General features: G+C 36.5%; 1 protein-coding gene across 1 annotated transcript in view; it reads left to right on the top strand.

Annotated features, from left to right (window-relative positions):
- mas (trypsin-like serine protease domain-containing protein masquerade) overlaps positions 1–21191 on the top strand; it is a 31725-nt gene extending 10534 nt beyond the window's left edge. The window contains exons 2-14 of the mRNA XM_076128918.1: positions 11315–11464; positions 12521–12637; positions 13212–13405; positions 13834–14031; positions 14508–14635; positions 15022–15152; positions 15579–15770; positions 16164–16238; positions 16758–16929; positions 17446–17633; positions 18088–18177; positions 18487–18641; positions 19005–21191. Coding sequence (XP_075985033.1) covers positions 11315–11464; positions 12521–12637; positions 13212–13405; positions 13834–14031; positions 14508–14635; positions 15022–15152; positions 15579–15770; positions 16164–16238; positions 16758–16929; positions 17446–17633; positions 18088–18177; positions 18487–18641; positions 19005–19172 — 1958 coding nt within the window. The 3' untranslated portion in view covers positions 19173–21191. The remainder of the gene's footprint in view (positions 1–11314; positions 11465–12520; positions 12638–13211; positions 13406–13833; positions 14032–14507; positions 14636–15021; positions 15153–15578; positions 15771–16163; positions 16239–16757; positions 16930–17445; positions 17634–18087; positions 18178–18486; positions 18642–19004) is intronic.
- Positions 21192–21608: the final 417 nt, after the last annotated feature.

Genomic DNA, 21608 nt, shown 5'->3' with positions numbered 1-21608 from the left:
TAACCGACGGATAAATCTATGTAGTACAGTAATATGTGTCATATGACGTTTGTGTAGTATATGATTCATTCGAAACTGCTGTGACATTTCACTTCGCTATACATTGAGTCATACTGTCGCAGTTAATAGGGTTAAGAAAGAAATTCTTATTGATTTGTTATAGCTAGTTGATTGTCACGTAAGTATTCTCTACACAATTCCGTCTGTATTAAAAAATATTATAATGGTTATCGTATTAATTACTTTCGGACTAGGCAGAGACAAGGTCGCTAGGTTTCTGTCGAGATTTCTAATCGGTAGTAGCCTGTAGTCTTCTGGTTTAGGGTAACCGCTTCCTAGAAGATCCATTCTTTCCCAAAGCATCACATTCGCACAAGAAATTGTTGATTTTAAAACCTATTTCTATTAAACTAAGCAGATTTTATATAAATATCTATCTAACCATACAAAAACCAAAAAGTTAAAAGCACATCGCTATAACCGATTATTCAACCTCTATCATTCAATGTCGCGTAATCTCGCGACTCATGCCCCGGGGGGAGGGGGGAGACGGCCGGAAGGGGGCGGGGGGAGAGGGGCAAGCATGGGAGAAAGTCCTGCAGACGTGACGACGCCGCGCGGTCACCAGTTCGATTACGATGGCCAATTATATTACAATCTTCATATTTGAGTAGTTTGGGCGTTTCGTTTGATATACCTACAAAGTTTATTTATCAACATAAAGGGTTAATTTTTTATTTATTATGCCAATACACGTTATAAAATTAAACAATAACTACTTTGTAAGTACGTCGAATTAAAATGAATGCAATTATAGAACAAAAGCTTTTTGTTAAGTGAAGTTGCAATACTTCGAGTAGTTTAGCATAGTGAAGAAAAACTTAACTAGATTTTATGTACTGACACATCACAGTTAACACAAGGGAGAAATATTGTTCTAACCTCCGATAATTTAACGCTGAAATTAATGTAATTATGTAAAATAATAATGAAAATTGCATGAAAAATCGAGCCACAGCGATGTCATAACTCTTAGTTACTTTATTTGTAATCTATCTTAATAATATAAAGCTAAAAGTTTGTTTATTTGAACGCGCTGAACTCAGGGACAACTGATTTTATTTGAAAAAATATTTTTGCGTTGAAGTCCTTTTATTGAGGAAGGCTATCTATACTATTCTATACTAATATTATAAAGCTGAAGAGTTTGTTTGTTTGAACGCGCTTATCTCGGGAACTACTTGTCCGATTCGAAATTCGAAATCACTGTTAGATAGCCCATTTATCGAGGAAGGCTTTAGGCTATATATCATCACGCTACGACTAATAGGAGCAGAATACCAGTAAAAAATGTTACAAAAACGGGAAAAATATTGACCAGTTCTCATATGTGACGCAAGCGAAGTTGCGCGGGTCAGCTAGTAACTAATAATAGTTAACTATTTAGTTATGATTAAAGACACATCGTACTTACGGTGCAACACTGTCACTTATGCAAAAATGTAGTTTTTCAGGAGAAGCATTTTAAACTTTGACACCTCCCACAACAATAACTTTATGTGATATTGATAAGATGAATACATCAGCGAATACTTTTAACTTTACTTTTGCCTATATAATGATAATAGTAATACAGTAGTAGTGCTTTAAATCAATTACTACATAAGTAACTCATTTTTGCATTTTTTTACAAAAGTGACATTATTGCACCGGGGGTGCGACATTTTCATTATGATTTGTAGTTACAATTAACACTAACGCGCTTACGTGATCTTATCTCAATGTAATATGACATTAGACGCAATAACTCACATACCATGTTATTAGTGTTATTAGTTAGTCAGTTAGTTAGTTAGTATAATAGTTGACTATTATTTATTGAAGATCCGTGCCTCGGTGAAAACATCACATGCCACACGCTCGCTGAAAGTGAATTTACATGAAGAGTTACAGGCACGCTCTTCACATACGTACATAATATCACGACTAGTTACTAAGAGAATAAGCAGAGGATGATACTGACTTCTATAACAATTGCCTCGCTGCTTATAACATGAAACTAATATTGATATATAACGTGGATGTATATTTGCAGCTGTGCTTACACCTTCGGGTATACCAGGCGTGTTGTTATATACTAGATTAGCCTTTATGCTAAGCAATATTCTCGTTGCTTCTTTAAGAGGGGTCATTATTTGATACCACACTGACTGTTATCACTTAACACTATCGAGAAATCGATTATAACTGACAGACACAAAAGTCCCACTAATATTATAAATACTAAAGTTTGATTTTATTTCTCGCAATAATCTATACTAATATTATAAAGCTGAAGAGTTTGTTTGTTTGTTTGAACGCGCTAATCTCAGGACTTACGGGTACGATTTGAGAAATTCTTTCAGTGTTAGATAGCCAATTTATCGAGGAAGGTTATAGGCTACATATCATCACGCTACGACCAATAGGAGCAGAGTACCAGTAAAACATGTTACAAGAACGGGGAAAATTTTGACCCATTCTCTCTTATGTGCCGCAAGCGAATTTGCGCGGGTCAGCTAGTAATATTATAAATACTAAAGTTTGTGATGATGGTCTATTTGTGAATACTTTACGCAAAAATACTTAACTGATTTTAATAAAATTGGGTACATACATCATTTATAACCTGAATGAACACATAAGATACTTGTTGTCTCGGTAAATCTTTGCACGCGGACGTTGTGGCAGGCAGTAACTAGTCCTTTGTGAACAATATGTCCGTCTTCAAGACATAGTATTGACACAGCTGTAATGGTTTCATTTACAGTTTTAGAACATTAGAGCGTTGAAAACTGTACCGTTACTCTGTTTAGTATGGTTTTCAATACAATATTTACAAACAATGTTTTAAAAAGTAGTTTTAATTGTAAAGGAAAAAAGCAGAATGATTTTTAAGCTGTCTGCTGAACTTGATAATAGTTTACAAAGTAATAAAATTATAGAATATATAACAAAACCTATAATTAAAGCATTGAAAACATTAAAAATTTGTTTAATACTGGCATTAGTCACAATAAGTAGCATACTAAAATTAACGTTCCGTTCGGACGAGCGCGTTGATGTCTTTTGTACCAACATTATTAAAGACAATTTCGACGGCATGTAACGCGAATTAATTGGCTGTTATATCGATTGCAAAACGTCAAAATGCGACGTCTCGTCACATGGAGTCACCGCACAGTTGTATCATAGCCGTGGCAGCGACTTTCGCGCGGTCAACGACCCCGTAGAAAGCACCTAGCTACCTGATCTATTACTTATTAAACAGCTATTGGTAATATTTGTATATATTTATTGGATAACCGACTGTGTTAACACCTATTATTTTTTATAATAAAACTTCACATCTGTTATAGCCGAAGGCTGGGTACTGAAATTTTCACAATTTTAATTGTTAGGTCCATGCAATAGGGGGCGAGTCTTTTCTACACTGGGCACGTTACCAAAATCCAGGCTACGACTGAGAATATTGCAAGAAAGCTCCTAAAACTCAGTACCATTTTGAGCGACCAGGAAATCAAACCCAAGCCCTCACGATAAGCAGTCATACACACTACACATCACAGAACGGAAGATTATTACGTTTTAATATAAAATGTATTAGTCATATTATATAAAAGGTTTTAGATTGCATCGCATCATGCAATAGATAGAAAAAGTATACAAAAATGTAGTTTTATTTTATTTAGTTCGTGTAATAGTTACAGACAGTTCGTGTAATATTTACAGACAGTTTGGAAACTGTTTGTATCGTGATACAAATGTTTGTGTCGTGTTTGTATTGCGTTCGAGGCGGCGACATCGTTTGAAGTTTTGTGATTAGAAATTATTAGATTAATTTGGTATTGGCATGAATTACGTGTTTATGAACTAGAAAGATTTCGATTTCGCGGTGGTCACATACGTCGGTCGAGCGTACGTAGATTCCTTTCGCGGTTGGTAGTGTATGCGTCTGCCGCGCAAAGATCTCCGGGCCGGTATCTTAGGTCGAGCCAAATAATTTTTGAGATTTTCTGTTCAGGATTTTTCAGTGATTGCCCAGAATTAGAGAGTTCCTATGAGAGTGATTGAATAGAGAGTGAACCTAGATATAGACACATATTTATTGCATCATAAAAACTGTGTCACATAAGTTGTTACAATATAATAAAAGTTCCAACAGTTTGTATCTACATCCTGAGTTACAACCTTTCTTTTGTGCCTACACTAAAACACTACACAATGCTACTTTTCTATGTGGAATGCCCTGAGTTTGAACCTGTGTTTTGTGCCTACGCTAAAAACACTATAAAATGAAACTTTTCTCTGTGGAATGGTCTTTAAAAAAGCACTCTTTGTAAAGTATCAGTATATATTCTAAAATTGAATACAAAAGTTCCCTTTTATACAAAAATTACATAACGGATTTCAAATAGTACATAACCTGGATGAACACATAGGACATTTTTAACCCGTTAAAGATCTTTACGCGGACGAAATCGCTATAAAACGTGTGACTATTTACAAAATCTTGTATATTTCTAAAACTGTATTATTCGTGATTGACACCAAATGTCAATAACCTAAGGCTTCCTTATAAGGTAAGACGAGAGTCAACAACACAAAACAACTGTTTGACAAAAACATGACGATTTTTATACAAATAACACCTACATTGTTTGTTTTTTGGACAGAATTAATAAAATTTTCTTACCTTTAAAGCCTTAATGGGCTATAAAATATTTTATTATGGTATTTATTTTACTTATATGTTTAAATGATGTAAGCATGATCTGCCGCGACGCTTCAGAAGTTCAGACATAGAACTAAAGATTTTCGGTGTTAGATCGTATGCCTAGATTTTGCCCTTATACAAGCCATGAAAATCTACGATAGTTATAAAATGGATTGGACTTTTATACCTATTGTGTATATATATCTTTTTTAAGTGCCTATCAAAGCACGTTTAGATAAAACAAGTAAGAGGCCACCCATTCATGGAATGAACCGTACCTATAATTACTTATCCCACAGATATTTTACTGATTGCTGATCGCAACCGGCTATGAACACCTCATTCTTATATTCTGCTAGTTTTACAATCCTGTAGAAATATAGCCCGGCAACTTAGTATGGAGCACGTACTTATTTTTAAATATCAATTCTATGTTTGAAAAATAAAGAAGCTATATCAAACAAGCAATCAGCTACATAAGTCACAGATATTCTAAATTCTCAATTTTGTACCTCAACCAGCCATCAACCTTATATACAAAACTCTCTACTAACTTCTGTCCAACACTGACACTTATTAGAGAGCCCTGTAAAGCAAATAATATTTAAAACAAAGTATCGACGTCATTGTAAGTAAACTTCGAGAACGTCTCACCTGAATTTATTATCATTACAAAAAGACTTTCTTTTCAACGGCTGTAGACACATAACGTCGTAAGCGCCGCTGGTCAGTTACTTGTGAAGTATTGTTGTGACGCTCTGAAAACTATTGAGGTACTTAAAACGTTTGTATACTGCGCTACTTGGGACTGTCTAGCTAATTACCGGAGAGATTATGGTTGAACATACTGTACTTGAGTTAAGTTAAATTTGGAAGTAAACTAATTAGTAGTAATGAAAATGTATCGTTGATATTTTATTAAGATATTCTTTTACTGTTCTAACTTTAGTGGCTTATGGAATATATTATCTATACTAATATTATAAAATTGTAGAGTTTATTTGTTAAATGTTATGCTATATAAATCATTAAATTCACTTTATAACATACTTAACTGTTTTTAAACCTACAAAAAATATCGTTATTATTTGTATACTAGCGATTCCTTTACAACTATGGGCCACAGGTAGAGCAAATTTGCAAACATCATACACATAATATTTACATATGATATCTATACTTATCAATCTTATTATCTAATACATTGCATATAATACATTGCAAGCGTTGTGGACTCAAGGCCTAACAACTCCCCCTTGTTTAGGAGGAGACCCTTGCCCTGCAGTGGGACAGCAATAGGTTAAAAAAAAAATATAACTTTTGGCAAGACAGCCATTATACAGCAATCGAACATATAAAATAAAGCCCATCATTACAACTAAAACGTCTTTCAACAGATTTAATATACAACAGTCTGGCAAATTAGCACACTATTCATGTCTCAAGTCTTGTGCGCTAGTGGCGCCACCTGGCGTCCCTCAATCCATACAGATTACAGAGTATGGAACACGGACATCCACGGCCCATACACATGGTACATGGTACATACTTTCGTTTTCGGCGCGGCTGCGGTCGATTTCACCGAGCGACGCGCATTAGGTCATTGGGTAACGGTGAACAAGACACAAGTAATGAGAGACTGTTGTTGTTTAAACTATTGGTTATTGATTGGTGCTTGATTGTTGTTGAAGTAGGTTAGTTTTTTGTTCTAGGTTTTAAATATTGTTCTTGGGATACCTACTAAAAGAAATAGCGAAATAATATTAGGACTTTTATGGACTAAGAATTAAAAAAGGAAGACCCAAATAAGAGCATACGTAAGCAATTGTTTACCGATCCCTTTAAAAATTATAACGTGTTAGAAACGAACCCAATTTCCTGAAGCGGGTTGCCGTTAAGCAGGCGGCAAACGTAGCGTAGTGTTTGTAATAAAACTCCACGCCTCGACATAATGAAAAGGAAAACTTTTCAGATAATCGTTAACCAATAGGAAACGATCGTTAACTTACACAAATTACGTACATTTATTACAGCAATTAAATTAATGAAGAATAAAGCCATTTTTTAGCAACAAAGTTGAATCAACGTATTACGTAGTTGCTGGCAACACTGATCTTGACAGATCTTATTTATACATTTTGTAATTGTTCCCGCCAAATAATTTATCCGGAACTTATGCGAAGCTTTGAAACCAAATTTTAACGTTTTTTGTGTAGTCAAAAAATTCTTCTTTTGATAATCAATTTCATAAGGCAAATGGAAATAAGATTTAATGTTCTTAAATCTTTACTTTGGCTGTACTGCCATAATGAAATGACAGATTAATATCACAGAAGGCCAATATGCTTCCTTTTTATAAATAAAAATTAACGCACTAATGTCCTACTGCTGGACAAGGGTTAGGCCTAGAGTCTGCCGCTCTGGCCAATTGCGGGTTGGGACTGCAAGTACCTAAAAAGTAAGGTGAATAAACGTCTGCCTAAAAGCTCACAAAAATAAACAAGAACTATCTGGAGATGATAAATTTCATATAAATGTATACCAGGTTACAAAAGTTATTAGCCGCCTTACACACACTCTATCGTACGTTCTTAGTAGCGTATAAGATAACGCGTGGGAAAGCAGCGCGGTCTTCGCTCGCGATTTTCTTTGCGGGCTTGACAGATGAGAGCTGCGCGCGCTCTTTCACACGCGATTGTTGTTTCATGCGCGATAGAGTGTGTGTGTAATGGTGGCTATTAAATAAGTTTACAAAAGACATTAAAGAAGATAATCGCTATCGCTTATCACTTACATCACCGGCTGTTTTCCTTTCATTTGCCTCCGACAACTGAGGCAGTGGTGTGAGGTCGAGTGAGGGGCTGCGAGGGGCGGAGGGGGAGGGTCACCCATCCATCGGCCGGGAGGAGCTAACGGCACCGCGGTTTAGAACATGGGAACATCGGAATGTGGCCACGCCGGTTATGGGATAGGGTTTTTTATGACACAAAAAATATGATTATTTGTTGAAGTTGTAATTGCGGTTAGTTCACGGTTACAAAGACTTTTATGCGTTTTTTCTTGATTAAATAAGTTTATAACAGGCTCGGAGGGATTATTCATTTGGACAAAGATTAGGCCGCTTTCAGTCTGCCGATTGCAAAAACAAAATCTATTAAGATAAAAAAAACTTCTTGTAAATGTTAGAATTGAATAGGAAATAATTATCGGATCTTATGCTAAGTAAATAATAATATAAGGCCTCTTTCACATAAACGTATCGTCCGAGTTGAAAACCTTTATCATTAAAGTGGCTTAGTAACAATGTTTGCAGCAGCTGATATTATTCAAAAATCTAAATCAAATCATTTATTTTGGTCAAATGTTGACACTTGTGATAGTCAATGAGAGTGAATTTACCGCCAGTTCGGAAGGTAGGGCCAATGAGAAGAGTTGGCAAGAAACACCTGGCCATTTTTTTCAATCGCCAAATTTTAATAATATTCTAAGCTTTCTTACGCACTAGCGGTTAACCGCGGGAGCAGCTAGGATTCATGTTGTCATGGCAACAACTCTTTACAAGATGGCATTGCGAAGTGAGCTGTGAGGTGTTGTAAAGTACAAAATGGTTTATTTAAAACGCCTTCCGAAAAAAAAGGTGAAGTATTTAGGTTAACTAAGCAGGTCAGATATTCACGTGTCTACATCATTAATATTTTCTTGAAGTAGTACGTTTTACGATCGTATGATTTCTATGTATATGTGTATGTAGGTAAATATAATAAAAAGTATTTTTATTTGTTCCGCGGTTTAAGGATTTTCCTTAAAGCTCTTTACGAGTGTGACTCGAAATTATTTGGTATTTTCTGAGAATTTCTTAATTTGGTTTTAATTACACTAATGAGTTTGTCGGAACATACGTTATCGTGAAATTATGAAATATTAAATACTGTACAAATGCTTCTGCTTTTCCTGTAAGCTCTAAAAACAAGTTTATGAGAATTTTTCGACATAGTAAAGTCAAGTAACCTTGCCGACACTTTGCTTGTGTAATAAGTCTATAGACATTTTTCAAAATAATCAGATAACAAGGGATATTCCCAAAGAATAAATAGTTTAGTTTCTAAAATATTCGGTAAAAAAAAGAGTATTTGGAAACTACCTAATAAGCGTAATTAATTAATCACTTGTACATTGAGTCCGTTGTTTGTATATTTGTAACAGTCCTCGCGACACAAAATCAATTCTTAGTGCGCGAGTTGTCTATCATCTGTCAATCTTTTAAATTTTCCTTAAAGAACAGTCCCAAAATAGGGTCACCACACTTCAACCTAGACCGACAATGACCTACTGACCTGAGATCATCGACCTGTGTCTGATAACGCCTAATTTCGTAACTGGCCGCATACTGCGCGGCGGCTTCACCTGGCTCAAGCAAGCCGGCCCGCTAAAACGACGCGCGTCGAATACCAACGCGTAACGGAACGTAGCCGCCCATTTTTGTGCCATCAATAATACTAATTAAATAGGACGCGGTTTTTAACTTGTCTCTGTTCTTTGCTACGACTGCGTAGATATTATTCGAATAAATTGAGCCTCTCTGATATAATTTCTCAAAAGATAAAGTCTATCTATCTATCGTAGTGCCAAAGTTGTTCAAGCCGCCCGAAAGGCCTTTGACATGGCTTAACGACTGTTATCTTAGTAGACAACAGACGGGACCGACTTTTTACGTGTCCTCCGAAGCACGGAGACGCCCAGCTCAAATACCACTATGCGGTCACCCATCTATAGAATGACCGCGCCAACGGTTGCTTAACCCACATCGCTTCGCGAACGGTGAGAACTTTAGGAAGATTTGAGTGAAATTTATTATAGTTTTGTGTAACAGTAACTGTTTAAGTCGGGCTAAGCCTGTTAGTTAGTAATATTATAAAGCGAAAGTCTCCGTCTGTTACTCTGTCTGTCTGTCTAATGTAATCACTGAACCAATTCTCCTGAAATTATGTATCGAGTTAAACAAACGAAACACATTTTAATGAAACTTGTTTCGTTCCCAAATTACCCGTGACAATGTACCTACCTACTATTAGTATTTTCTAGTTCAGGGTCAGCTAGGTATAAACGATCAGACTTTTCCCCGTTTTTATAAATCTTTTTACTGTTACTCTGCTCCTATTGGCCGTAGCGTGATGAAATATAGCCTTCCTCGATAAATGGGCTATCTAACACTGAAATATTTTTTCAAATCGGTACAGTAGTTCCTGAGATTAGCGCGTTCAAACAAACAAACAAACTCTTCAGCTTTATAATATAAGTACAGAAGTAAAGATTATAAACATAAGTAGATGCTTGTATGATTAGGTACAATCGTTATTAGTTGCGTGCCGGCAGAGACATATATACATAAATCTTCATGTAAAGTTATGTGCGTGGAAGTATTTGTAAACGAAATTAGAAATAGCGGCATTATGTTAACTCTGAGTTGAAGACATGTGGTTGTAGTGTGCTATGTCAAAAGGAAAATCGATCATTTCATTTAAATATATCGATTTTATATTGATTCTCTAGTATTATCAACTGTTGCTAATCGGCTAGCTATCGAGAAATTTCGTATGAAAATCTAATCAGCGCCCCTAGCGAATCCCGCAGGTACTAATTGTTCAGTACATTTTAAATGTCAAACAAATACATAGATAACATCTGACAATCAATATCTATCAACGCTTTTCGTTTTAGGCAGAGGTAGTCCCATGTATATTCTGTCCCATTTATATGCTTTTATTAACTCAATATACTTAGTATAAGATATGTTGCTAAAAACTAATGGTTTCATTTCAATAACAATCGAGTACCTCAAATAGAAAAAAAACCTGAATATTTTCACATTTGTTTTAGCATTGACAAAATTAAATTACAACACTAAGTCTAAAAAGAAATTCTCATATACTTTTAAGTAATAAAAAAACATAGTTTTTCATTTCGCTCCAGTAGCGCCCTCTGCAATTGGGAACTTGTTTATTTGTTTGATTTTAAAAAATGTCGGTGATTATGATCATGATTACATCATGGTATGATGCTGTCATGCCGTCATGCCGTCATGTCCGTGTTGGATGAAGGATTCAAGTACCGTTACGAAGGGTCATTGATCTCAATGCATCTTTCAACATTTTTATCAGACGATCCTTTTTTGATAAAAAAGAGTTTGTTTATGAAAAAGATATTCTTCCTGCCGTGCATGAAGAATAATATTCGTTGTAGGTTATAACAATGGGCTTGAGTATAGACATAAATATCCTATTTATAATTTGAAGAACTATTTTTTTAATAAAAAGCAGTTTGACTGTACTCACTTCAGGGTCTTTCATTTTGTTTTAATTTAAAATCAATACTGCCACTTTGCCTGGTACTATGGTAACCAAATAACTGATAGGCATACTTATATACCCCTAAATACATACTTATATAGATAAATTAACAAGAGCCACCACTAGCGGCGTTATGGTTATTGCAGCGACTGCACTTTAACCACTGCGTCAAACTTGCAGTAAAACTAATGTTAATATTGTGATATTTCAGGTCTGCTGGACTCGTTGGACACGCAGGTGGAGTCTAAGAACTGTCCGGGCACGTGCATGCACTCGCTGGCGGCCCTCCTCTGCACGGAGGTCCTCGAGGAGGTGCAGTGTCCCAGCTCCTCCATGAAGTGCTGTGCTGATGAACTTACAAGTAAGTAATTTCTTTTTTATATTATTGCACAACTCACACACGCCGGTCATTTCATTCCAAACTAAGCAGAACTTGTACTATGGTAACCAAATAACTGATAAACATACTTATGGACTTCTAAATATATCATATACTTATGTAGATAAATTGACAATCAGGCTCAGAACAAATACTCGTGCTCATCACACAAAGATTTGTCCCGGGTGGAGAACCAACCACACGCGGCGCTACGGTTGTTGCGGCGAGGTGACCACTTTAACCACGGCGCCAAACGTGCAGTTGTAATAAAGATATAATGTGATGAGACCCTGAATGCCTCAAGAGTTCTATAAACAGTTTTTGGAGGTATGCAAATTGCCAGCGAGATAGACTTAAGGCATAACCTTTGTCTAAGTTATTTGATATAGTTTACTAAACACATACCTATTGCGTAGTAGGGAGCCCATTGATAAATAATTTATTTATGTTTTATGGTAGACCGTATGGCCCATGATATTTACTTAAGATATGAATTTGTTTTCGAAAATATTGGAAACAATCGATTTCGCAGTTTATTTATTCGACCATTTCAAAACCAAGTTCTATGCTGAAAGAAAGAGTCAAAATAAATAAACAAATTATAAACTTTACCTAAAGACAGCAATGCGGAGATAATAATATATCATGAGACATTATTGAAAAATATCCGTTTATTATAAATATTTTTACTTTTTTATTCATAATAATAATAATAATAGTTTTGTTTATCTTCGTGTAATTATTTAAAAACGGCAGTTTCTGAAACAGTTGTTTATATTTAGTTGCTTTTGTGCCGCGGTTGGTAGTGTTTGCACCTGATCATGCGGTCTCGGTTTTAATTCTAGTATTATTAGTATTTTCATAGTAGTCCGGAGATTGATAACGTGTAGTTGGCATTAGGTTTGCCCTATATTACGTGAAACTAACATTTGTTAATGGCTTAAAGTGAGGGTAATTCATGCACCTCCCTCACATTCAGGTATGAGATTATATTTGTATGTATGTAAGTATAAAACAATTGTTTTATAAATATTTCAGATAACGAGACTACAGTGACGACGTCGCGGCCCCACCCGACGCGGCACACGACAGTCGACGACGACGACTACGATGAGCCCACCACGCACCCCCCCGCAGATAAATACAAAAACAGTGGTAATTATTAGGTACCCTACCATATTGACTAGACATTCACATGTAGAAAGCTATACACGTCTAGGAAATAGACTTAAAGCAAACAAAAGTTATAAACGTCTAGGTAGAGATTAGACCTAAGGCAAACAAAAAATTAAAGATCAGGCGTAACATTCGTTTTTAGGCTTCAATACTTCATTGAGGGTCAAATCCGTTCTATACCATTTTTGGACATAGAGAAAAAAAAAAATTATTTGTAAATAGATATCACTCTTGTTTTTATCGAATTTTGTCACTAAACTATGAGCCTTAAAGTTTCATATGCCAATCGCAAGTTCATTTTAAGATTTTTTCCTATTGCCAGGCCATTAGGGTCAAAAAATTTGATGAATTTCTTAATTTTAATTCCAGTAATAAAATCAAAAGACTAATTTAAAACGTCACCAATGTTTCGCCCTAATTTTGATTAAAAATCTAATACTATATATACGAACCAATCTTCAGCAAAAATTAACACCAATATAAAACAAAATTGACTCCCCAATATTCAATCACACAATTTCCACCAACTAACACCTGTCTGTACAAATTCCAGGTAACATTGCTTGCCCCGGAGTGTGTGTGGAGTCTCGTCTGACGCAGTATTGTGAGGCATACCTCACCTCCCAGGACCTGTGCGTCAAGGGCCGGCTCTGCTGCGTCTCCAAGGACGGCTATGGAGACAGGCCACCACCTGATCTCGTGGTGCCTAATGAGAAGAAATACTCTACGAAGAGACCTACGACTGCGGTAAGAAACAGTGGACAGATCGTAGGGTTTTCAGTGGCCAAGGATCTCACTAATGGAGTCTTGAATTCTAGTCATACTTGCAGAAGTAGTTTAATAAAAGTGTTATGTGAGTGACAGTCTGTATCTGTACATACAACACACATTTCCGTGGAAATAAATCAGAACTTTATGGTTCTGATGTCGTTTTGTGAAAAAGAAGTATGTCTAATACAGTTCATCAGAAACTAGTTAATGGTTATGAATAATGTTATTATATTTCGGGCTACTAAAGCTTGCAAGAGGTTTTGAAGTACCGGGTCGCAGATCCCAAACAAGAGCAACAATCTAGGTCTTTGGTCTGATGAAAAAGCACCTACAAATAATGGACTAAATTTGTAAATAATTTCACTAGTTGAATCGATATTAACGCCAGTCTTCTCTCCTTCCAGCTGACAACAACCCCAGCTCCGAAGCCTCGTCCAGGTCGCAAGTGCCGCGGCGACTGCATCTCGGGGCTGTTCTCCTTGCTGTGTGACAATGTGGACGAGGATGCTGTCTGCCCGGGCGAGGGTGTCTGCTGCATCACTGAGACTAAAGCTGTGGAGACAACCACCAGGCGGCCGACCACACCCCGGCCTACTACAACGGTAAATAATAATATTGCTGTTCCACTGTCGGGCAAGGTTTGCCAAATGTGTAAGGAGTTAGACCTTGAGTACATTACCTTGGTTCTTTGAAGGTTCCGCATACCTTCATAGGACTTTAAGGCATGCAAGTGTTCTTCACGATGTTTTCTTTGACCGTTAAAACAAGTTTTATTTAGTTCTTCTATATTAAACATGGTCAAGTTATTACGGTTTGAATTCTGGCCCACTTTGGTAGGAAGCATGTTCATTCATACTATTCTGATTTACCGAATACAACGTTGCGAATTTATGAGTAGCATCTGCTGTCCTCGTTTTCCTATGTTGCGAGATTCATGATATTTGGACATGAAGTATCATGTTGAATATGGTATAGTAACGTCAAGAATATAATATGGAGTCGCCACATCAATGTCGTCGACATATATCCCCTGTTTATTTGATTTTCATAACTAACTGATGTGTATGTAACGTTCCAGGCGCCTCTCCCGCGGTGTCCAGGGTACTGCCTGCACGGTATAATGCGCGCGTTCTGCGAGCCTCCCGCCGTGCTGCTGGCTCACACCAACTGCAAGATGCAGGGCTTCATCTGCTGTGATAACACCAGGTGAGCGATAACATAAACAAACCGATAATTAATTTACCAAGCGGATAGTTTATATGTCACTTAATCTTAAACTGTGAAACTGGCTCTAAAAGAACGAAATCCAAGGATTCTTTGAAATCATGCTTATGGTAGCTAAAACGAGGATAGAAGACGTTTCTTCTACCTAATAAGAATGTATTATGGTTAGAAACCGTCTTGCTTTATTGCCGCAATTTCGCGAAAAGCGGAACAGCATCCATGTTTTTTTCTTTATTCTAGCACTAGCAGCCAAAACTTTTCTCACAAAAACGTCTTAAAAAACAAAAGATAACTATACAGCAAATGGGAACTCATTTTATTCACAATAGCAATAAATGACTAACAAAACCATGGCTCTCTGTTTTCAGAGTCCCACCACGCACCACACACCGTCCGACCACGACCACAACGACCACGACTACCACCCCCGCGCCCGCAGACCCTCGCCCCGACTGCCCCGGCTCTTGCATCGTCTCGCTTCTCTCCTTCACTTGCTTCCGTAAGTATAACAAGAAGAAATCCACCTTCTAATGAAGGATCCGGACTTCCACGGGGAAATGGCTTCAAACATTATAATATTCATTCTTCGCATGGAGTTTATAAAAGAATATTTTCTCTTTATTCCTAACTTTCATCTCAAGTAATATAAATCGATTTGAGCCGGTTAATCAAGTAGATCTGCCAGATAGAAGACAGAGCTACTATAGCATTCATGAAGAAGGAGTTATTGCATTCCTGCGATATTATATGTAAAGTGATGATATTGGTGTTGTATATGTGATATTATTCTGTTATAAAGATTGTTATATGATAGGAAGTATGCTTGCTCAATCTGCAGTTTTTACTTTTAAGCCACTAGCTCTTAACTACTAGCGTTATTATCCCAGAGCCCAGCATCTAAGATATCTGCATGACTTTCTTCCAGGTAACGCAGAAATGACGGATGTGTTCAAATGCAAGAAGGCAGGCACTCAGTGCTGCGCGCCGAAGTCCAAGGTGCTGGAGGTGGTGGGGGGGAGACCAGCCAACGACTCCGCGCCCCTCCCCCTGCCTCAACCAGCCACCAACTACCAACACTACACCACGTCACTTGCACATACGCATACTACGCCTATGGGTAAGTTAACAAGCATGGGCATCTCGCCGTAACAACCGTAGCGGCGCGAGAGGCGGGTTCGAATCCCACCCGGGACAAATCTTTGTGTGATGAGCACGGATATTTGTTCTGAGCCTGAATGACAATTTTTCTATATAAGTATATATTTAAAAGTATATAAGTATGTTTATCAGTTATTTGGTTACCATAGTACAAGCTCTGCGTAGTTTGGAATCAAATGACCGTGTGTAAGTTGTCCAACGATATTTATTTATTGTCTTAGAAAATTAGGAATATGTTCAGAACGCGCTATTAAGAAAGAACTGAAATGAACCTGAATTTCCCGGCCCACTGATTGACGTGTTACGAAACGCAGGCCGGATTTTTATTAAATGCAATATTTTTATGTTTCAGTGCCTTACGAGCCGAGCTACGGTACAACGTTGACATCGACCGAGAAATACAACAAATATGTGTGCGGAGTTAAAGGTAACCTACTATTTAATAGTAATTATTTTACAAGAAAATAAGTAGGCACAAGCCTTACAAAGTAAAAGACCATGAACTTATTTACGACCTACGACTTGTACCGGTCAGCCGATAAATAAATTGTTTAATATTTGGAATAGTTTTGCGTTAAATCCAACGACTTTATAATATAAATTTTCTCTTTTTTATTGCTAAGCTCATTTCTCAGCTGTTAGCGCTTAAAATTCAGAATGACTTAAAAAACACACACAAATTTCCTGACCAAAACCTGGGAACCACAGTGTTAATCTCAGAATAACTTTTTCATCATAATTATCGTGTTTGTATGACCTCTTATTCATAAAAATATATGAAGTTATGAAAAACTTAAAGTGTTTTGTTTCTTTCACTCCTTAGCGAAATGAAAGGGCGAAAACATATTTTAGTAGTTATTTAACTAAAATAGGTTAATAGTGTGTTTATGAATAAGAGAGTAAGGTTTTACTTCGGCATCCTCTAACGTGTTTTGTATATGTCCAGGCACGACATCCCGCGGGTCCCGGCGACTGGGCCGCGTGATGGGAGGCGAGGACGGGGAGCGCGGCGAGTGGTGCTGGCAGGTGGCGCTCATCAACTCACTCAACCAGTACCTCTGCGGCGCCGCGCTCATCGGCACCCAGTGGGTGCTCACCGCCGCGCATTGTGTTACCAAGTGAGTTTGTTGGAATACCCTTCAGCTTTCATACTTCCGACACTTTTTATTTGTTTAGTATCGTGATCCTGGCTATAAGTTCTTTTCCGCCAATAACATGGTATTATACGAGTCGTCTACTAAGTAATCTTGTTGAAACAGAATAAAGAGTCCTCTGGATATTTTAATTCAAATTCAATCGTGTTGGAATCGACCTAATGTTAAATCGACGTACACCCGAATTTAAAACTAACGCATGAGTCCGCATGACCCTTTATCAATGTAGAGTAGTATAGCTATGGTAGTGTGATCAATACTTCAATGTTTTAAATAATATAAAGTACTACTAATATCATAAGAAGCCTAATTCATTTTGAAAGCTTTCCGCATAAGTAATATGCTTTACGTTACTGAGTTACGAACAAACGATCGCTATTTTTATCGCGTCGAAAAGATTCTCTCAATATTTTAAACCTTTAAATAGAAAGAAAAAGCATAGCTTTAAAATACAAGAAAACTGACTTACCCTTCCCCCAGCATCGTGCGGTCCGGCGACGCGATCTACGTGCGCGTGGGCGACCACGACCTGACGCGCAAGTACGGCTCGCCCGGCGCACAGACCCTGCGCGTGGCCACCACCTACATACACCACAACCACAACAGTCAGACCCTCGACAACGACATCGCACTCCTCAAACTGCACGGCAAGGCTGAACTTAAAGAAGGTACTTTAAATAACTTTTTATTGACAGTTTTTTTACACACGACGGACAATTATAGTTTGTTTTGTACGAATAACAATTTTATTACGCACTTACACTGACTTTACCTCTAAACATCTCAACACATTCTAATAAAAGTACATAAAGAAGTTATGATGAAACTACAGATTGTGGGTACTTGAATAAAATAACTACAACGTGATTCTGCACAGACGGTACTTTAGTATCGGGAAATTGACATTTAAAATGTACTTACTAGTTTCTAAGACGCCCGCTAGAGGTGCTGATCCGATTGTCATACAATTTTTTTGATAGCCAGTTGGTCGTCTGTAGTTGATAGTAGTAGAGAATTGCGGTATTGGGCATAGATTCAACCGCAGTTAGAATGGATGCAGAAACCTTGTCCTTTTTAACTTACATATGATTTGAATACCTCATCAAATATATTTGTTTTCAGGAGTGTGTCTGGTGTGCCTGCCAGCAAGAGGGGTGAGCCACGCGGCCGGCAAGAGATGCACTGTCACTGGCTATGGATATATGGGAGAAAGTAAGTATAAACTATTACTGTACCAGTATAAGTCTACTTGAACGATGAATAAACAAACGATTTGAAGAACACGTCAAAGATATTTTATATACGTTATACCCATACAATTACATACATCACGCCTTATATACCGGAAGGTGTAGACAGAAGTGTATGAAATACATCAACTTTAGCGATTACAATGTTGGTTTCATATAATAAGGGACGAGTCTATTGCCATAGCAGGCACGATACCAATATTTCTTTTACAAGAGAGTGTTTTCCAAAAATCTGAAAAGAAATACCTATTTATTATGATTGTTTTTCCAGCGGGTCCAATTCCACTAAGAGTCCGCGAAGCAGAACTACCGATCGTGAGCGACGCGGAATGCATTCGCAAAGTGAATGCAGTCACGGAGAAGATATTCATCTTACCTGCTAGCTCTTTCTGCGCCGGCGGGGAACCTGGCAATGATGCTTGTCAGGTACGTTCACATGCTTTTATCTTCATATGTTTGTTTTGGCCGTGAAAAGAAGTACGAGAGTTAAGGAAACTTGTGTTTAAATGATTATTTGGATTCATTTCACCTGAGTTGGTATGAACCAATGGTAGTACAACCTTTTTTCGGTTCGTAGTAATCGATATTTTTGTATTACTGACTTCTGACTGAAGATAGCTGCCATAGCTAGGACGACTTCCCTATAATAGTCGCACCGTTCTAACATGTGTTTGGAGTGTGTGGAAACAAATACAACTTTTGTAGAATAACGAATGTGCAGGGCTCTTGTTCTATGTCTTTCCAAAGCGAGAGAATTGACGGCAAATTTTACATTTTATCATTTCTTAGGGTGACGGCGGTGGTCCGCTAGTATGTCAAGACGATGGCTTCTACGAGCTCGTGGGCCTGGTGTCGTGGGGCTTCGGCTGCGGCCGGCAGGACGTGCCCGGCGTCTACGTGAAAGTGTCCTCCTTCATCGGCTGGATCAACCAAATTATTTCAGTCAACAACCTATAGTCACACCAACGATATATTCAAGGACATTTTTAAAACCTCGACGCAGTGAAAATGGCGGTTTAAGACGCCATGTTGTGTTCGAAAGTCGTGGTTGATATTTTTGTGAGTGAATTGTTGTGTTCCTACACAGATTGTAGGAATCTCGGAATTTGGTTTGTGAGATGCTCAAAATTGGCTCAAAATAATTTAGGTCAGTCTTTTAATGCGTAATGTGTATCCCTCTATTTTTCAATGTGGAATTGATAAAACATGTAAGCGAATGATTTTCTTTAAATATTATTTTTATTCGATGACACTTTTTTCTAGAATTAGTAGCTACTATGAAAACGACTGTAATCTGCATTTAAAACTTGTTATTTAACGCACAGTATCCTACTGTAAACGCAATGTAAATAAATACAAAATAACACGTCTAGTTTTTAAGATAATTTATTTATTTTAGTTATTTAATATTTATTTTTTGTCGGCATTTAAAAACTCCCACCATTCTACTTGTCACTGGCTATACAGAATTTGTAACATATTTTCGAAATTATTTATTACATACTGTATTAAAAAGAACGCACGATTTTTTAATAATCTGTAAATTTGTTAATATTATGCGCACTTTTGAACATGAACGTTGAGAAATAGGTTATTATATGTTTTTTTTTATAGATAGTTTTGCATTTTCTTGCATGCCTTTCGTGGTTACGGTTATAACAGCTACGTACATACTACAGTTTTATATAGATATTTGCGCATTATTTACAAAATTCTATAGTTATACACAGTTCTATAGCTATAATAACATTGCTTAATATTCCTTAAAAAAATCTGCTCATGTTCATGTTTATAAGTACGTTATCTAAAATCATTTAAAATTGTCAAAATAAAAAATAGTAATAGTGAACAGTTTAATCTTAGTTTTAGTACGAAAAACCAAACAATAACTATTATATTATATACACGTTTAGTATTTTAGTTATTTATACGTAAATATTGTACGGAATAAGGATCTTTTGACTTAGTAAAGTTTCTCCTATTTCTTTAAAATATACCAATGTTAATCTGACCACGTGTTTGCAATATTTTTAAATTTGATAAGCTATTTGCTTATCTAGAAGGGATGAAATCGGGCTTTTGTTTCTAAAAGGCCAGTAGTTTCTGTAATATTGTTATGTATCCAACTTAAAGTAAGATTTTGGTACCTAATTATCGAGTCAAGAAAAATGGTAAAAAAGAATTCAAACAGACTAAATATTTTTTGAACTGAAATGTTTATTCCCTTAAACCTATGGTCTAGGATTTTATCCAAAAAAAAAAAAACATAAAACAGATACTTTTCTAAGTCTTTATTGTTCCCTAATTTATTTATTAAAAGCCAGTTTCATCACTTAAAAAGCACCGTTTAGCTCGGATAGTCAAATTATCTTTTAGATAGTCTATCCGTAAGTGGTGAAACCGGCACTTATAATAAGAGTCCTATAAACTGGTGCTCAAAACTATTTATTTAAAAGGCTATGCTTTTAAAATACATTTATTTTAATGTGTTTTTCGTAGTGTCAAGCCATATTGTCGAAATATAAACTATTTAGTTAGTCTTATGCTTGATTTCATCAAATTTCAACGTAGTATTTATTTACATGTTAAATTATAATGATTATTTGGTGAAATCGGGTAGCTCTTTGTGAGATTGTAAATAGACAAGGTTTCATCCAGGCTGAATGGAATACACGTCAAAGTCATAGACAATCGGTACATACAAACAAATAATGGCAGCATTTTCGCGCCAAACAATGGCGCGAAAAAACATTTAAATTAAATTTCGCTTTCTTATTTTGTAGAATTAGTCGCAATGTAATTTTTATAAGATAAGGTTATTACACAAGACTGGCTCAGGATAATTAATACCTCTACCTATAATTAGCTCAATTATAACTATCTGAATTTATAATAACGTGTAATATTCAGCCTGGAGTAAGCCAACGTACTCTGTAAATGTAAGTACTCTATTTGCTAATAAATACATTGAAAATACTTACTCCTTTCATTTCTACACACTTGTGCTGCAATTCAAACTAATTCACCTAATGAAAAAAATTGTTTCGTTAGATACGAAAACTCCCACTAACTTTTTTATAATTTGTTTTGTTTCGGTTAATTTTAATGAATATACACTAAAACCTTGGAAATTAATCAGCCTGTTCTGTTCCAAATTTCATTCAGTAGATTTTGATTTTATTACAAACTCACCCCCTGTTTTTGAGGTACATTAAGCGGTAGTTCAACTATTTAATAGTGTTTAAACTCATGAAAATGACAGTTTATAAATAGATAAACTACCTCTAAATGTGCCTCAGAAACCGGGCATCAATGATGAAACTTTATTTTACAAGAAACTGATAGAAAAATAAGCCACCTTTACACACACCCTCTATCGCGCATGAAACAACA

Source organism: Anticarsia gemmatalis, chromosome 21 (genome assembly GCF_050436995.1).
Source record: "Anticarsia gemmatalis isolate Benzon Research Colony breed Stoneville strain chromosome 21, ilAntGemm2 primary, whole genome shotgun sequence".
Lineage (NCBI taxonomy): Eukaryota > Metazoa > Arthropoda > Insecta > Lepidoptera > Erebidae > Anticarsia > Anticarsia gemmatalis.
Note: the sequence above shows the minus strand (reverse complement) of the source record. Positions and strands in the feature narration are given on the sequence as shown.